Raw genomic sequence first — 19,519 nt, 5'->3', positions numbered from 1 at the left:
GGTAGGGTGTGGTCGATGGGTAGAGTGCTCGACTGCTAGCCCAAAAGCCTTGAGGTTGGATCTCGGTCATGACTACACGACGTCCCTGAGTCCACCCAAACCCTGATAGATACCCAACTCACGTTATGGAAAGTAAAGACGGCTGGACATAGTGCTGGCCACACATTCCCTTCATTTGCCGAGGTCAAGAAACGCCTGAAATGCATAAACTAATTTACCAGCTCTATGGATCTCTAGGTCTGAAATGGGAACTTGACTTCCATTAAATAACTGAGTATTTGAAACAGGTTTAAGAAACATTCCTGCATCGCTAACCTCAGCAATACTTGAAAGAGAATGATTCATGCAAGATTTTTACTATGTAATATTGCTTGATTGGCTAATGCTACTAGATCTATATCGCTAATAAACAAAAATCCCACCCAGCTATACGGATAAGAAAACAAGAAAGTGAACGAAAACGAAATGTTAGATTTTTTCTTGCCATCAGGAAACAAATTTAAAAAAAAAAAGCGCATAAAGTTAAAATGAAATATATTTTATTATTTGATCAAAGCTCTTCAATAACTTTAAAAAATTATCTAACATCATATCTTGTTAGTGTATTTCTTTAGGTTTTTAAAGAACATGTTTGATGAATTCCTGTCTTCTTAAGAACATGTTTAATCCATGTCTGTCCGTCTGTAGAGCATATCTGATATATTTTTTTTACTGAATTTGTTAATACATTCCTTCGCCTATCCGCTATCTATCCAGATATTTTTCTCGATTATAATGTTTTTTTCTGTTTTCCTCCTTTAAAATAAAATCCAGCCTCCATTTATTACAAAATACTTTTTTTTTAAATTTATTTTTTTTTAATACAAAATACTATGGGGTTTCCCATTTTTGTAACCACCCTATCAATACAATTTCAATTATATTTTTCCATTGAAACAACTTTACTTGATAATTCAAAGTTGTGTTTGACTATTACAATAATTGTATTTAATTATCCAACTTTTTTGTAATTATCTATTAAAATAACTGTATCTTATGATCCAAATTTCTTATGTATTTGTCTATTTAGAAGCCAGCGCAAACGTTCCGAAGGCCCAAATGCTACTTAGACGGAAGAAAGCTAAGATGTTGATAGTTGTGGTCGCCCTTTTTGCTGTGTGTTACCTCCCTGTCTACGTGTTTTTCATCCTTAGGTAAGTTCTTTCATCTGTTGAATACTAAAATTCTAATCACATATAAAATGATAGTGGAACACTACCTACAATCTGAACAAGTAATATTAGTTATTGTTTTTTTTTTAACGTTGTTACTGGTTACTCGGGCAGATGAGGCTCGATAGCTGGGGACAGCTATTCTTCTAGGAGAGACAACCCCAAAATCAAACAACTGCTGCCTTAAATGGACAAAGGAAGCAAATCCAAAAAAGAAAAGCTGGCTGAAATCGGAGTTAACGGCCTCAATGGCGCATAAACAGTTGACACGTATGTTGGAGGGAATCCCTCTCAACACTAAAATTAAGAACGAAGAAGAAGAAGAAGAGTAAAAGTATATATTTTCTACATACATTATTTTTCGTTCGGGGGCGGAGGCGGTAGACGAGCTTCGCAGTAATGGCACCCCCCCCCCTCCCCACCCTGAAGAGATGCCTGAATCAACAATGTCCAACATCCACACGATTTCGCTGTAGTCCGACCCCCATTGTGAGAATGGTTTATGGGTAGATGCCTTAGTCCTAAGCTGCTGCTTCATAACTATCCACTAAAATTATGCAAGCGAAATAAATTGGAGGATAGTTTAGTTCAAACGTTCTATTTTTAGCTGTAATCGTATTTTCTATATAAGAGGACAAAGACCCATTTTTTTTTTCATGCGTCCACCGTCAGCTAAGAGAGAAAATGGGAAAATAAAACAGAAGTTTAAAAAAAAAAATCAGATGTATAAAAAACATCTCTACTTTTAAAATCGTAAATTATTGACCAGATTTTTCAGACACGTGAATGGAGGTTTGGGGGAGGGGGGAGGGGGGGGTTGTCGTCTGTGTCACACCGGCTATAATTAGGCAGCTTATTATCCTTACCGGTGTAACCGGAAGTGGGCTACCAACGACGCTGGAAGAGACGGAGACAAAAAAACCTGCACAATGAACCCAGCGACCGGATCCGGTTTGTCCGGCAAACGTGACAGACAACAAAGTGGTTGACGTCGGGATGACGTGATGGTTCAGGTTTTTTTTCCCACACGTCTTTCACATTTTGTCTCATTCATACACTCTCCCCTCCTCCCCCCGAAATCCCCCCCCCCTCCCCTATCCTACCAACCTCTTATCACAAGCTGTAACACACTTTCGTTGCCCTGTCACTTCACTCTCTCACTCCCACTCTCTCACTCCCACTCTCACACTCCCACTCTCACACTCCCACTCTCTCACTCCCACTCTCTCACTCCCACTCTCTCACTCCCACTCTCTCACTCCCACTCTCTCACTCCCACTCTCTCACTCCCACTCTCTCACTCCCACTCTCTCACTCCCACTCTCTCACTCCCACTCTCTCACTCCCACTCTCTCACTCCCACACTCTCACTCCCACTCTCTCACAGATTTTTACTCCCTCTTTCTCATCCAAACTCTCTCACTCCTAGCTTCTCATCTCCCTTACGTATCAACTCCCCGCATCTCACCTTTCTCTCTTCTCACTCCCTTCCCCCCTCTCTCCCTACATCTCTCACTCTCTCTCTCTCTCTCTCTCTCTCTCTCTCTCTTACAACTGTCTCTGGTTCTATTTATTTTCTATTTCTTCTAAAACTCCAATCTGTCATTCCATATTCCTAGCAATCTACTTTACTCTTATTTCTTTCTTTCTCTCTCTCTCTCTCTCTCTTACTTTCTTTTTCATCCCCTCTCTTTCTTTCCCTCTCTCCATTTTTTCTCACCCCCTCCCCTCTCTCCGCGTAATGTCCTGTCCTTTATTGCATTTTCAGCCTCATAATTAGGTATCGCAGTTCTCACCTCTATTTCTCTCTTCTCTCTAAGGCGCGCGCTCTCTCTATCTCCCCAGTGGCGTAGCTACCGTAAAGCTAGCGTAAGCAAGGCATAGGGGCCCAAGGCAAATAGGGGCCCTTTTTCGAAAGTTTGGGGGGGGGTGCAAATCGAAAGTCTGAGGGGGGGGGGGGGGGTGGTGCAAATCGAAAGTAAGTCTGAGGGGTGGGGGTGCAAATCGAAAGTTTGTCCCCGGTCGCCGGGAAGGGTCGCTACGCCTCTGAGGGGCCCACTAACAATTTTTGCATAGGGGCCCAAAGATCCTAGCTACGCCACTGTATCTCCCTCCTCCTTTTATCCGTCCCTCCCCCGTCTATTATACTCCGATGCTTCATCATATATTCCATCCTCCAACTGATTCTCTATTTTTACTTTTTACCCTTTATCTTCGTCATTCCTCTCAGGACTTTTTTTTTGTCCACGTCATCGGTCCTTCTCTCCATCTTTATTTCTTTCTTTACCGTCCATTGTTTTTCTCTTTGCACACATCAGTTTTTTTTATGACCCACACCCCCACCCCCCCCCCCCCCCCCCCACCCCCCCTCCACCCCACCCCAACCTCTTAGATTCTCTGTACTTTCACCTTTTATTTCTCTTGAATGTTGGAATATACATTTAATGTTCTGAGACAAATTAGAGATATTGAGAGTGCAATTTCGAGGTTTTGGAAACATATCTTAATTGCACTTTAGACACTTTTAAGAGTGCAATTTAGTTTTTCTGAGAATAGAATGTAGATGTTTCAAATAATAGTCTCAAAGTTTTAAGAATGGAGTTTTTGACGTTTGAAAACAAAATTGAGAAGTTTTTAAAGCAGTCCAAAACAGGCTTCGTAATTATTCAAAATAGCATTTTAGTTTTCTATATGTTCTGTATTTAAAATTATCACCCTCGTGTTTGAGTACTCTTCAACACACAACAGCATTTACTTTATACCCAAAGTAGGGATTTACGTTTCGCTCCATCACTGGTCAAACAGACAAACCTACTCACATATTTACTCAGTTGTAAAAAAAACTGTATCGATTGCGCGCGTCGTTGACGTTGAGTAAGTTTGTTACACGGTTGGTAATTTTTTTTTTTTTTTTAATTTTAATTTTTTTTTTGCTTTTGACAATCTGACAAAACAGCTTCGTCTTCTTTCTTAATTGTAAAATTTAAGGGGATTTCCCCCAAGACCATTAAATATTACTTGTCAGTATGTTAGGATCCATATGGCCAGTACATTTCGACTTGAGCTTGTTTTTTTCCTTTATGGATTTGCTTCCATAGCCTTCGTCAACCCAAAATGAATCTACAAAACAGCAGTTGTTTGATTTTAGAGTTATCTTTCGTAGATGGATTCCTATCCCCAGCTAACGAGACTCATCTGCCTGGGGGTGCGAACTAAAAAGTTTGTTTTTTGCAACCATGGACTCTTCCGCCCGACCGCGCTGCCTCCCCGACACAATAATATTTCAAGGACGTTGATTGTAGTTGTATACAACAGCAACTGCGCCAGATTTACAATTTAACACTAACAACCCCGCCTTCAGTTCCTGCCATATATGGGCTTTGATCAGTGGTATTTCCAGTGTCGCCCACTCATATTACTAAGCTAGTAAATAATAAGTATCAATGAAAACGCATTAGCTAATTAATATTTGATTAAAGAATAAAGATGAGAGTAATGGATAAGCTATAGGAGAAGTCGAGGTAACATGAGGCGGGAGGGGGGAGCGGTTGAAAAGTGGGGAATGGGGTCAACCCTAATGACCAGATCATTGACATTTGCATACGTGGATCGTAACTTATGACGTACGAGGAAGGTTTCTCGAGTGCAGGAAATCCGTTTGATTTCTGAAGGAGCTGGGGTTGATGGGATACATCATGGCGGCAAATTGGGCCCGATCTAGGTCACACGGGAATGCGCCATTTCGATGCGAGATTTGAAACAAGTGCAGTTAGACATTTTGTGTAATTAACGGGTTGTTGGAACTAATGGGTGGATAATCATCAAGGTAGACTAGTACGGTGAAACATGTTAACTCTTTAGGGACTGAATATTTTAATAATGTTACAAATGAGAAAAAAACCTAAACTATTTTTAAAACTGGATTATTTATAGTGGAATTTATAGCACGTAATATAAATGGCGGGACGGTATGGTCGAATGGTAGAGCGTTTGTCTGCCAGCCCGAAGCTCTCGAGTTCAGATCTTGGTTCGGACTTGTGACTGTATGAGGTCCCTGACTCCACCCAACACCAATAGGTACCTGCATTACGTTCGGGAAAGCAAAAGGGGCTGGGCATAGTGCTGGCCACACTATCCCTACTTATGACGTGGTCAAGAAACGTATAAACTCTACTTCCTCTTCCCAAATCAATCACTAGGTCTAAAGAGGAACTTTACTTAATATAACAGGTATGGGCTAGTTCTTACATTAAGAAATAAAATTTCCTAATTTTCAATACATAAAATAACAAATTTGCCGTTTTACTAAGATAAAACTTGTGATTTTTTTATTGTTTTAAAGTATGGCCAACCAATATTTGTATTTGTTTTTAACAAATCTAAAGTACAAAGATTTTAAGGCTCATTCTAAACAAACATTAATTTTAAACAACTTAATCCCAGTACGAAAACTTTTCTAACAGAAGCTAATTAAAAAGGAACATAGACATTGCCGTGTGCATTAAATGCGGCTAAACTAATTAGCGCCCAGTTAAGCCTAAATTAATTTGAATAAATTGTTGAGAATGCATCACGCTTAACAAAATTAGATAATGGGCCATAAATATAATTAAAAGCGAATTTAAGAGTTTACTTAAAACAATCTTAGCGCATGTACCGTTGTATATTTTGTGTCAGCGTCATAAATCATTAAATGAGAGTTTTGATAACTTGCTTACCTATAAAAACCAAATTAACAAAAATACTTTACAAACAGTCACTAATATCTTTGTCTATTTTGAAAGCCAAACGGGCACACTCCCCGAAGAAAAAAAACTTGGACACAACCCCCTAACTAACAACTGGAAACAAACCCCACCCACAGACGGCAAAAACCCCCACCCCCTGATGGACACTAACCCCCACCATGAGATGTACACATACCCCCCCCCCCCACATATGTATACAAAAACTCACACACAGATGAATATTAACCCACATTCAACGGGACGCAACCCACTTACACACACTTAGACGGAGACTAACCCCCACCCATATATGAACACTACCCCCCCCCCCACGCTCCAACAGATGAACACAAACCCCCCACTAGAGGCGTAGCGACCCGGGGACAAACTTATCGATTTGCCCCCCCCCCCCCCTCAAGATTTCGATTTGCACCCCCCCCCCTCAAACTTTCGATTTGCACCCCCCCCCCCCTCAACCTTTCAATTTATTTTTCCAACCCATTTTGGCGCCCCCTAAGGTCGGCGCCCGGGGACATATGTCCCCCCCCCCGCCCCCACCCCCCCCCCCCCCTCGCTACGCTACTGCACTCCACCCCCAGATGTGCACCATTCAGTTCTGTTTTTCTATAACTAGCACCATCCACCCTCCCATCCACCCCCCTCCCATACTCCTTTGCCCGTCCAACTATCAGTTCACGAGTTCTATAACTGTTGGAGCGGGTTCAATGACACTTCACTTATTAAATCGTGATCCATTCATTATCCGCCTTACGATTTTTCAAGTTTTTTTTTTAAACGGCTTCTACTTACATTGATTCCTCTCAATGTCTTCTTTTGTCATGGGCAAAAATCGTGAACGGAATTTTACCCATTTTCAAACTGTGTGGGTTTGGTGCTGTAGGTTCAAATGTCTCCCAAGTTTATATTTAGTAATTCAATTTTCTTTGTTCTAAGAAGTTACTTTGTTTTAAAAGTAGGCGTATATTAATATACATTTTAAAAGAAAGTAAAACACTTGTATGCAGTAAAATATACAAATAAAAACGACTTTCCTTAATTCTTATAATGATGCATCCGTATTTGTATTTCTACAAATTTTGATACAAATCTGGTTCGACCATAACCTTTCAGCTGCAAATAAATGTGAATACTATTTATTGGTAGCAGTATTAGGGTAAACTGCGTTACTTCTTAAGCCTTACAGGGTAAGCCTTTTTATATTTAGAGATGTGCGTACCATTTCCAAAAGTTTAAATACAAAACTACCAACTCCTATCTTTATAATTATGAAGTATTCGTATATTCTACTTCTTAATGTATAAGAAAACTTATTATTTAAACCTTTTTTTAAGAATGGTGTTTTTATTATTTTTTTAAAAATTGCGGTTTGCGTTAGCGGTGTATATTAGTACTGCTTACGTCATATGAAATAAACCAGTGTCCCCCCCCCCCCCCCCCTAGGAGAAAAATTGTCCCAAACTCTGAAAATGTGAGATGACCACCATTTCACGCCAAGTCATGCACACCCAGCTGTGACGTAGGGCTAATTACTCTCTGATCAACGCTGCCACATATGCAGTCATCATGCCGCACATGGGGACAAATCCCAAGGGTGAGAAAGTAGTCCTTCTATCCCTACACAGCTCTCTCCCAATAATGTAAGGGTGAGAAAGTATCCCCTATATCCCTACACAGTTATATCTCACTAAAGTGTTAGAAAGTAGTCCCTATATCACTACACAGGTTATTCCCAATAGAGTAGTTGTAAGATAGTAGCCCCTATATCACTACACAGCTATATTCCACTAGTGTGAGAAAGTAGTCCCTATATCCCTACACAGCTATATCCAACTAGAGTGTCAGAAAGTAGTCCCCATATCCCTACACAACTATATCCCACTAGAGTGTCAGAGTAGCCCTCCACTAGAGTGTCAGAAAGTAGTCCCCATATCCCTACACAACTATCTCCAACTACAATATCACGTGTCAATTAACGTTGGGTGTAGGCTACCGTTGATTAGATTTAAAATAGATTTTAATTACGCTTGCTTGTCACGTGATCCCCCTGCCTAGCCGTGTACATTTTTTGTTTTGTTCTTGTTTCCATTGACATACAAAGTTTTAGTTGGGCAACAATTTACCACCGACCAACGTAGTCTCTATGATTGTAGGACAAAAATGTGTTGTTTTTTTTTTTGGAATTGCGAAAATTACGAAAGTTATAATTAGCACTAAATAAGTTGAGTAATGGGGATATGTCGTCAGCTTGGGCTGTATTTGGTTTCAAACGTCATTTTTGTGTGATTTGCTAGGGATAGAGTTTCTTTCAGACGTCTTTTTTTGGATAAGGGAGGGGAGGGGAAAAAATGTGTATAGAAAATATACTTTAACCAGTGTATGCTTACAGGGGTAATGACCCGTTCAAGTACCCACCCCCCTCCTTGATTTTTAAAGGTTTGGTGGCGCTTTTTACCAGTCACTATCTTGTATCAGATTTTATTTTGGCTTCATCCAACAAGCGATGTAGAAAATTCAGTCCGGAAAGTCAATTAGCAATTTATTTCCTTAACATTGACTGTGTGTAATTCAGCTTTTTACTTTTCCAATGGACTCAAGCCCTATGTTCGAACATAAAACTTTTGGGTTAGTAGTAGTGCGCTCTATTTTCCGACCACCGCCGTCCCACACACCAATCTGTAACGGGTATCAAAATCCTAAGCCCACGAAAACAAAATATCGTTTTTTTGAGGTTCATCAGTAAAGACCAAAAAACACTGTTTTCAAATGCTTTTAGAAAACAACCATATTTTATTCAGAGGTTTCATAGCTTTACACCCCCCCCCCCCCCCCCTCAATAATACTCGTAGTCCACCATAATGACGCACCATGAAAAAAAACCTATTGTAAAAACTATGAATCGATGTGAAATCAAGGAAAGAAAACCAAATTAATTTGACACCAGCACAAACAATGTTTAATTACTGACAGCGAGACTGGTGTCGCCTCAAATTACGGGCGGTTTAATGGTGATTCGTCTAGCCGGATTCAAGATACGAATCAGGTTCGTTCACCAGGATCCAAGATACGAATCAAGTTCGCTCAGTCGGATCCAAGATACGAATCAGGTTCGCTCACCACGATCCAGTATACGAATCAGGTTCGCTCAGTCGGATCCAAGATATGAATTAGATTAACTCATCCATATCCAAGATACGAATCAGATTAATTCAACCGAAGCCAAGATACTAATCAGAAACACGATTTAGCTTAAGATTATCAACACAAGTTTTAATTTGCTTTGCAAGTTTTAAATGTCTTAATCTGAGTGTGAAAGCTTAAAGCATCGGATTATTGATATCAAATTTAACAGACAAAGGTATTAAAATGAGTGGCTTGGCAGGATTTATGGTCAGCCCAGGTGCCTGTACGTGCCCTTACATGGGTCAGGTAGCCATCAAAACCAGTGTTTTTTTTTCAGACTTTTTTCTCCTGGGGGTCACTTGAAATTTTCGGGGGGGGGGGGGGCGGACACCGGTAAAAGTATATATTTTCTATTTAAACTGCATTTCGTTCGGGGTTCATCACTAAAGACCCAAAACACCAAAACACCGACACACTGTATTCAAACACCAAAACACCGACACACTGTATTCAAATACCAAAACACCGACACACTGTATTCAAATACCAAAACACCGACACGCTGTATTCAAATACAGAAGAGATGCCTGGAAGAAACTCTGATCAAAGCTGAGAGTGGACTCGGGGGGAGGGGGGGGGGGGGGTCCTACAGAATCGAGCTCGAGATTCGAACTCTAATCTTCTGGCCACGCCGTCCCATTATTACAGGCCTTATTATCTCGCATATTAGCTCATCATTGAGCCGCCATTTAGACTAAGAAAATATGAAACACTGTTATAAAAAAAAACTTTTTTCTGCTTTAACTCATCCCACCTAAATGTGTTTCTGTCAGAAGCATATTTATAACATGACTTTAAAAAATGTTTCTGTAATAGCAATGACGTCATATTAGTACTTTTGTGACTAGGGCTACAAAGGAAATTGTGATTGCGCCTGGTAGCTATTAAATAACACGGGCCGTTAAAAAATGATTTTGTAGGCTGCCGATTTATTTTAGTAACTGAACTCGGTTTCAAATTAAAGCTAAACAAGTGTAGTTAGTATTAGTTTGTACCTTCACAAACAATAAAGACGTTTAAATTCTCATGCGGCACCTTATACATAGTGTTTCTTTCAGACATTATTCTCCGGTGGGGGGGGGGGGTCATTTGAAACTCTCTGGGGCGGACTGGAATTTCGGGGGGGGGGGGGGGGTGGACACTGGCTGAAATATATATATATTGTATATACATTATTGTTACGTTCTGGGTTCGTTTCAAATCATCAACAACACTTCGTGTATAACTTCACTCCTTTTATTTGTCTCAATGCATTCAAGCGTACCATAACAGCCCTCGTCCTAACCGCTACTAACCCGCTGACTGCCCCCCACAATCGTTCACTCCCCCTTTTATACCCGCATTCGACCTTGGGATTACAATACATAAACATACAAGGGTAACTACACAGTAAGGTGAACTCCACTCACACAGGCACTCTCCCCTAGTTCTAGACTATTCTAACCTATTCTAAACTAACCTACAACTGGCCCGTAACAATTATTTTTTTGGGAAGGGGGAAGGGTCTCCTTAAAAACTCAGCTCATGCTTACATTGTTTTCATGCAAAAGTCGAAGGTTTCTTCAACTCATTCGAAAATCTAACAGACATAAGCGCTTCTAAGAATAAACAAAGCCATCAGACACACCATTCTATATCACACAACACAAACCTAACAAACACACCATTCTATAACACACAACACAACACAAACCTAACAAACATACCATTCTATAACACACAACACAACACAAACCTAACAAACACACCATTCTATAACACACAACATAAAACAAACAAACACACCATTCTATAACACACAACACAACACAAACCTAACAAACACACCATTCTATAACACACAATATAAAACAAACAAACACACCATTCTACAACACACAACACAACACAAACCTAACAAACACACCATTCTATAACACACAACATAAAACAAACAAACACACCATTCTACAACACACAACCTAAAGCAAACAAACACACCATTCTACAACACACAACACAACACAAACCTAACAAACACACCATTCTATAATACACAACACAAACCTAACAAACACACCATTCTATAACACACAACACAACACAAACCTAACAAACACACCATTCTACAACACACAACATAAAACAAACAAACACACCATTCTATAACACACAACACAACACAAACCTAATAAACACACCATTCTATAACACACAACATAAAACAAATAAACACACCATTCTACAACACACAACACAACACAAACCTAACAAACACACCATTCTATAACACACAACACAACACAAACCTAACAAACACACCATTCTATAACACACAACATAAAACAAACAAACACATCATTCTATAACACACAACACAACACAAACCTAACAAACACACCATTCTATAACACACAACATAAAACAAACAAACACACCATTCTACAACACACAACCTAAAGCAAACAAACACACCATTCTACAACACACAGCATAAAGCAAACAAACACACCATTCTATAACACACAACACAACTAACAAACACACCATTCTATAACACACAACACAAACCAAACAAACACACCATTCTTCAACACACAACATAAAGCAAACAAACACACCATTCTATAACACACAACACAACAAACACACCATTCTATAACACACAACACGAACCAAACAAACACACCATTCTTCAACACACAACATAAAGCAAACAAACACACCATTCTATAACACACAACACAACAAACACACCATTCTATAACACACAACACAAACCAAACAAACACACCATTCTTCAACACACAACATAAACCACACAAACACACTATTCTATAACACACAAAGCCACTCTGCTCTCTGCTTAAAGCCAGACGTAACTCCACATGTTAATTACTTGTTTTATTCTTCTCTAATTAAAACCATTTTTACACCTGATTAAATGACGCATCACATGCAGCGCGCGACCACGTGACCACGCCTGAGCATGCGCGGCAATATCAGGGACTGCAACTCTCGCCGCAGAACCGGATATCGGAAATCGACCTCTCTATATCGGGTACACCCTGCTATTCCAATAAACAGAACACCCATAGCGTCGTCCTATACATTAACAGGAAGAATTTTTATATACAAATTTTCTTTTTTTAATTAAAAGAAAATTCGATTCAATCAGAGCCGGATGTGACGAAAGCTGAACATGTTGTTCGTGGGCCAATGAAAATTAAATAAAAATTGGAAAAAGATAAAAAACGCTAATAAATTCTCCACTTCCGGTTGAAATCTCCGACACCTGACTTGCATTTACGATGTGGAATTTTGGTGGGGTTTTAAAAAAAATGTATCATCCTTGATACAGTTTTTTGAAGACTATGATTAACAGAATTTTTAACCTGTTAAAAACTCTAGCTTCACTTTATTATTTGAATCACTTCTATGGCGTCCGTGCATGCTATGCTGTTTTATTAGAGAGAAGTCTCAATGTTTCAATGATGACGAATCGTTGTCTACAAGTTGACACGGTCTCTAGACATTTGTCTAGACATGACGTAGTTGATCACGTGATTTGTTAATGTTACTTGTATCATTGTTACCTGCGGATTTTAAACACTGCTCATTGTTTGCGAGTAAAAAAGAATTAATGTATATTTTTAGCATACATCAAGGGAAGTAATGCAATTCTATTGCGAAGTAGGGGAGGGGTTGTATTTCTACACTGGGGTTTAATATTGATCCTGTTTATAATAATGTTAAAGAAGATGACGATGGTAAGGATGACGTTTTTAATGATGACGACCATGAAGAGGATAAGGATTGTTATGGTAATGGGGATAAAAAAAGAGGATGGTTATGTTGATGATGGTGGTAACAGTACTGATGATTTCGACGATCATGGTGGTGATGAGGAAGATGATCATGATAACGACGATGATAATAAAGATGATGTTGATGATGATGATAAGGATGATGATTCTCTACGACAGACATCGCTCATCGCTCCGATATCATCAGCATCTTCCCTGACTAGAATCGTGATGCCATGCATGGTAATGTGAAATATGTAGATCAGACGACGACCAGATACGCGTCAGTGAACACAGATTTGTCAGGATACCCCACTGTAATCCAACATACTTTCTAGACATATAGACGGGAGCTTTGAAAAAGTCGCATAACACTTCCATTAGGGTTTTTCTTATCTCACATCGATGGCCGTGTTTAACATAACGAATATATTTCTTTTTTATCCCAATACATAAAAGTAAACCTAAAACTAAACCTTAACTAAACTTAAAACTAGACATAAAGCTAAACCTAAAAGTAACCCAAAACTTAAGCTAAAATTAAACCTAAAATTAAACCTAAAATTAAACCTAAAATTAAACCTAAAACTAAACCTAAAACCAAACCTAAAACCAAACCTAAAACCAAACCTAAAACCAAACCTAAAACCAAACCTAAAACCAAACCTAAAACTAAACCTAAAACTAACCTAAAACTAAACCTAAAACTAGACATAAAACTAAAACTAAATCTAAATCTAAATCTAAACCTAAACCTAAACCTAAACCTAAAACTAAAGCTAAACTAAACCTAAACCTAAAGTAAACCTGAAATTAAACTAAAAACTAAATCTAAAACTTAACCTATTGGGTACTGATTTAGGCTGAATAAACTCTTGGACACTTAGACTATCACTTGGGAAGTCCATTTAATGAAGGGTACTTATTCCAGCTGAGAGAGCTCATGGACCTGTAAGCTTATCGAAAGGGAGCAGGACCACGACTTGTGTTCAGCCTGCAGTAATTGATCTATCATGCACAAACTCTACCGCACCTACCCCCAACAACCTCCCCCCTCAATCATTCACACGCACCTTTAAATATAATCATACGTCTTCTTAACTCAAAAACTAATGTTTTTAATTATATTTTTAACTGCTGGTCGTAAAAAACAGCAATTAAAACAACGTAACTCTTGCGCATGCGCGGTTTGCGAAAGCAACTATACGAATAAATTACGAAGACATAAAAATACAAGGAGCTGGGGGGGGGGGGGGGGTTTGAGGAAATACACCAACCCCTCCCCTTAGAGGCAACCTTTTTTTTTAAAAGAAAAAACTTCCAGACAGAAATAATTAGCACCAGGAAATAGAATTTTAAAAATCATCTTTATTTGCTCCCGAATTGAGCAAATAATTGTTGTGTAACCTAAGTAGTCTATGCGGGCCCTAAGGGGAAGGTACCGTGTTGGGCAGAGAAATTAGAGCACAATTACTGAGAGTTTACAGTTGAGAGTTATCTCCCTGCACCCAAGGAAATTCGACCAAAAATATGTATAGTTCACACAGACTACGAAAAGGTACTTGCTACGTAAAGTGTTCAAATGCCGAGGTAACCGAATCAGATGAACTCTACTACACCTGCACCATGGGCCACATTATTTGAAAAGGTACTTTACTACCTGTTCTTATTAAACAACACGATACGCAAGATTCTCAGTATATAAAAAAATATAACTTTCTTCTTTATTTTATATTTAATGCACCTAATTGTTTGCCTCTTACTACAGTGTAAAAAAATGATTATTTTCTGCAATATTATGTTATCTTTTAACATGTGCATGTTACTCTATACTTCTATGGAATCTCTATTGTTTTGTTATTCCCAGTAAAAACAAAAACAGTAAGTACAAAGTGCACCATAAACCTAAAGTACAGAGAGATGAAAAACAACTACTAATTTTTTTTCTCTTCGATTCCCCAAACGTTTGTCATTGTGAATGAAAATAATTCTCCGCATTGTACTCTTTTATAACATAGCACTAAATCGTACAGCTTCTGTATAAAAAAAAGGACATCGTTTGGCTTCTGTCAAAGTTTGACAATGTCACCCAAAAAAAATAATATTCGGCTAATTCAATAAAGTCCTGCGTACATCCTGTATCCGACACTAACGGTTATTCGGTTTGACGTATAAAAGAAAACAATCCACGCTTATTTCCCCTTAATCTTTTTTTATACGTTTTATTACTGTTGTCTCTTATCCCCTCCCCTTCTTTTTTGTTTTGCCCCGGAACTTTTAAATAGGGGCATAAATAAACATCGTCACCGTAGAATGAGAGGCAGTGGACAGAGACAAACGACGGCATCCCACGTTAGATAATTGTAATGTTGAGCAGAAATCAATCCACAATCGTGTGATCTTATTTTAAGAAGGATTACATATAAAAACAGATCATATTTTTTTTTAAATAACCTAATAATTCATTGCCTTATTGTGTTTGCCTGGGTTTAAAAACGTTCAGGAATTGAAAAACAAGTAAACGCCTACGAATGAAAAAAAACAAGTTTTAAAATGTTATGATTGATATGCCGTGCCCAAATACTTGTGTAGTTTGATTTATCCTGTGTAATGTTGGATGCACGTGTTTCGACTTAAATTTTGGTTCAGGGTTGATGTATTATTATTGAGGAAAACATCTCGAAATTTTAAAAAGTAACATTTGTATGTGGTACTTAGACCCCATTAACCATAATAAAATTTGATCGTTTCGTATTTTATTCAATTTTAGATGCATACATTTTTCAACAAAAGCGGCTCCAAGCATGAACTATAATTAATAACATCTTTGTATTTATAAAATTAAGCAGTGCTGTTCTAAGTTTTATTTGAGAACCTGTGTCGCTACATGCATTAAGTACATCATAGTTTTATCAGTGTTTAATTATTTCACAGAGCTTGTGGGTATTGTAGTTACTTAAACAGCCAAGAAATTTAAATAATAGTATTTACTGTCTTTTTTTTTTGTCGTTGGCATACCTAGGTAGTTTAGATATCAAAGTAGTTTATAAATTTACATTTCCGGGTAAATAATTTAGGGATGTAAACTGCAAAATAATTTGGATGCTTATTCAAGTAATTTAAACGTTGAGAGAGAAGTAATTTTGATATTTTGACATCTGTGTAATGTGGATGTTTATACGATCAAGTTAATTATTATCACATACCGACACAAACAGGTAAGTTAAACGCTGATAGATCTATTGCATTTAGTTATAAGTAGTTTGAAATATTTTAAAGATTAAAACCGTAGATATTCATAATTTAAAAACAAAATCTCCTTCATTAGTGCGTTACTTCTTGACGTCAGCCTTTGAATAACCAAACATTTTTATTCTGATATCAAGATGAGCAAGAGGTTTTTCTTAAACCGTTTGTTATGAAATGGTTTAGTCAGCTCACGTGAGTATATCATGGTTAGAGAGAGATCTATAAGACTTCTAGAATCCTTTTAACTCTCCTCAAATCTCACGATAGTGATGCGGTTCTTGCTGCTGTTGTTAAAGATTCCATTATGATAAAGAGGAATTTTAAACGTCTACCGAGTTAGTTCTATACCTTCTTTAAAAAAAATTACTACACGGTGCTCGTGGAAAAAAAGGTGTGTGTGTAAGGGGGGGGGGGTATTTAGATATTCAGACTAGAGATGGGAATATGGACAGACATGTCCAGGGGAATTGTGACGTCACTGCCCCTACCCACGGGCTTTGCAAAAATTTTAAAAAGTTATTGTAACGTAGCATTTCAACTTAAAACAGCAGAAAACGACCAATGTGATTCGATACAAATACTAAGCTTCGCTGATATCCATAGCCCAGAACAACAGAGCCATTACCTTCAACCTTAACATTAACTATTTTCAAAAAAAAATAATCGTAAAACTAAAGCCAAGTTTAAACTTAACTTGTAATGTTATCTTCATTTATATATCACCTTTCTCTCTCGTTCTCTCTCTCTCTCTCTCACGCGCACACACACACATACACACACACACACTCACACACACCCACACTTGTTGATGATGACCAAGAAAATGCACTCACCCGTCCCTCATAACCTCTTTGTCGTGGGCAGGGAAAATGTACAGGCTAGGCCATGCATGGTAAACGAACGGCCTTCGATTCATCTCTTGACATAATGAAATAGTGTAAGCTGACGTCAGAACTGATGCATCAAAATATGTAGGTGGTTGCGGGGGACGTATTAGCCTAAGTTTTACACAACAACAAGAGCCAAAATAACTGTGTGAGCTTGCAACATTACTAGCAACCCCTCCCCCTCTTTACACTTGGTCGCACCTGTAAGCCCACCCCCACACTAGTTATGTGCATGACCTCACCAACGTAAGACTTCTCTGCACCTACAAATGTATTAAATTGTAATTACTTTATTTATTTTTTTAGTTGTTTTTTTTTTAAATGAACTTCCCGTACTGGAGGTGTCAATGCCATTAGTTTATAAAATTAAATTTATTTTATTTTTACAAGGTGATACTTAAAAAAAAGAAAATTAGATTAAATTTGTAAATTGAAGACGAAAAGAATCCGGTTATCCGGCTTAATTGCATAAAGGTAATTAAATGAGATTATAATGAGACGTGTCTGGACTCATCTAATTGCCTAAATAATCTCAGAAATGTGACTGGGGTGAAAGGTTACAAAACACGTGGTTACTGCAGGTGAAGTAGAGGAGTGTGGGTGTCGTTTGATGGGGAGCTATCCTCTCCTGCGACAATCACATGAATATAAATTGAGAGAGAGAGATAGAATGGGTTTGACTGCACACGAAATATGGTAACAGAAGCTACTTCGCCGACAATCACATATACAATTAAGGACTTTTAATATCTGAAACAGTGTTTGAAATAATACTTGTGGTAATATTTGAAAAATAAACAACACCTATTTAAATCAATGCCACGAAAATAATCCTTACATTTTTAACTGTGGGGAGAGGAGGAATGATTACGTTTTCAGATGGTCATTGGGGCAGATGAAGTAGAGTTCATCAACATATCAGGGGTTAGTGCAGACAGCGTTAACTCCAGCCCGCTAGACGGGTATCTGTCAGATACCAGGGTAGTCTTGGGTTCAGGTACCCATAACAGCTGGGTGGACTCAATGAAAGGTGGAATAATGGAAGTATTTCGGTCAGGTACCCATTACAGCTGGGTAGACTCAATGAAATGAGGAATCATGGAAGTATTGCGGTCAGGTACCCATTAGAGCTGGGTGGACTCAATGAAATGTGGAATCATGGAATTATTGCGTTCAGGTACCCATTAGAGCTGGGTGGACTCAATGAAATGTGGAATCATGGAATTATTGCGGTCAGGTACCCATTAGAGCTGGGTGGACTCAATGAAAGGGGGAATCTTTGAAGTATTGCGGTCAGGTACCCATTAGAGCTGGGTAGACTCAATGAAAGGGGGAATCTTTGAAGTATTGCGGTCAGAGTTGGGTGAACTCGCGGACTTTCTACGGCCTCAAACCTAAGAATCGAACGCGAGACTAGCGAGCCTGCAACCATGCCCTCTACTTCTCTACCACGCGGTTCGGTCAGGGCTTAAAGTCAACCATTTATCAAGCACCTGTTTAAATAATGTTTAAAAAAAATTAAATAAATTCATCCTATTAACAGTTCTGTCTAAAATAACCTAAAAATGAGAAAATCTCAAACAAGCAGTTGCAAAGCACATGACCGCTGATCCGGTAATATTGACTTGTCCTCTTTGCTCCTTACGGGACCTAGTGCCTCCACCATTTCCTTCCATTTCATCCGATCCCCGGCTAAGTATTAATTGTGCCATCTCCCAAGACATCCCTGTTGGCTTCAGTTCTTCAAGAAGACTCCGCCTCCAATTCTGTCTTTGGGCGCCCTCTCTTCCGCTTTCCCTGGGGGTTCCACTCAAGCGCCTGGCGTGTCATATTTGGATGAGCCTTTCGCAGTGTGTGTCCCACCCAACGCCACTTCCTCCTTCTTATTTGCACTGTCACAGGCTCGAAACGGTAATATGATGCTAATTAAAATCGAATTTATCTCAACTATTATATGTATATTAAGATACATATAATAGTTGGGATAATTTAAATAGCCACCATCATTCCTTGATGTTGTGTATTTGCAGAAATAGTACCGGAATTGGTATGACAATTAAAAAAAAATTCTATAGCTAATATTGATCTCAATTTTAAAAAAAAGGCTGCTATTTTTTTATTTATACTACTACACATCTCAAAAAATCAATTTTAGCTGTACCGGCAGTGATCAATACCCCAGAATATCGCTTTTGTCGCTCACCATTAGTATCGATACTGAGACTGTCAGAATTGTAATATATCACCGTAGAATCGATACTGCTATAGTCTGGCTGTGTTGTCGCCCACTTTCGTCGCCTTTCAAGTACTCTCAAGGGACAATAACACTAAAGCAACTAGAATTACCTGCTCTTGAAATGACCCTTGACTTGCACGATTCGCTCCCTTTGTTGACCTATGATGCTTGTCGTGATGTAGTGTAGACAAAAAATGTAGAAAGCTTGCAAGAAATTGTTTGA

At 38.6% G+C, this 19,519-nt stretch overlaps 1 protein-coding gene across 1 annotated transcript in view; it reads left to right on the top strand.

Annotated features, from left to right (window-relative positions):
- LOC131955797 (orexin receptor type 2-like) overlaps positions 1 to 19,519 on the top strand; it is a gene marked incomplete at its 3' end in the record, with an annotated part of 98,327 nt that overhangs the window by 50,731 nt on the left and 28,077 nt on the right. The window contains exon 3 of the mRNA XM_059320074.1: positions 1,070 to 1,193. Within this exon, the coding sequence (XP_059176057.1) occupies positions 1,070 to 1,193 (124 nt within the window). The remainder of the gene's footprint in view (positions 1 to 1,069; positions 1,194 to 19,519) is intronic.

The sequence above is a fragment of the Physella acuta genome, unplaced genomic scaffold (assembly GCF_028476545.2).
Source record: "Physella acuta isolate Inbredline_101_S28 unplaced genomic scaffold, ASM2847654v3 ptg001104l, whole genome shotgun sequence".
In the NCBI taxonomy this organism is placed as follows: domain Eukaryota; kingdom Metazoa; phylum Mollusca; class Gastropoda; family Physidae; genus Physella; species Physella acuta.
The sequence above is the reverse complement of the archived record's forward strand: the minus strand, read 5'-3'. Positions and strand labels throughout refer to the sequence as shown.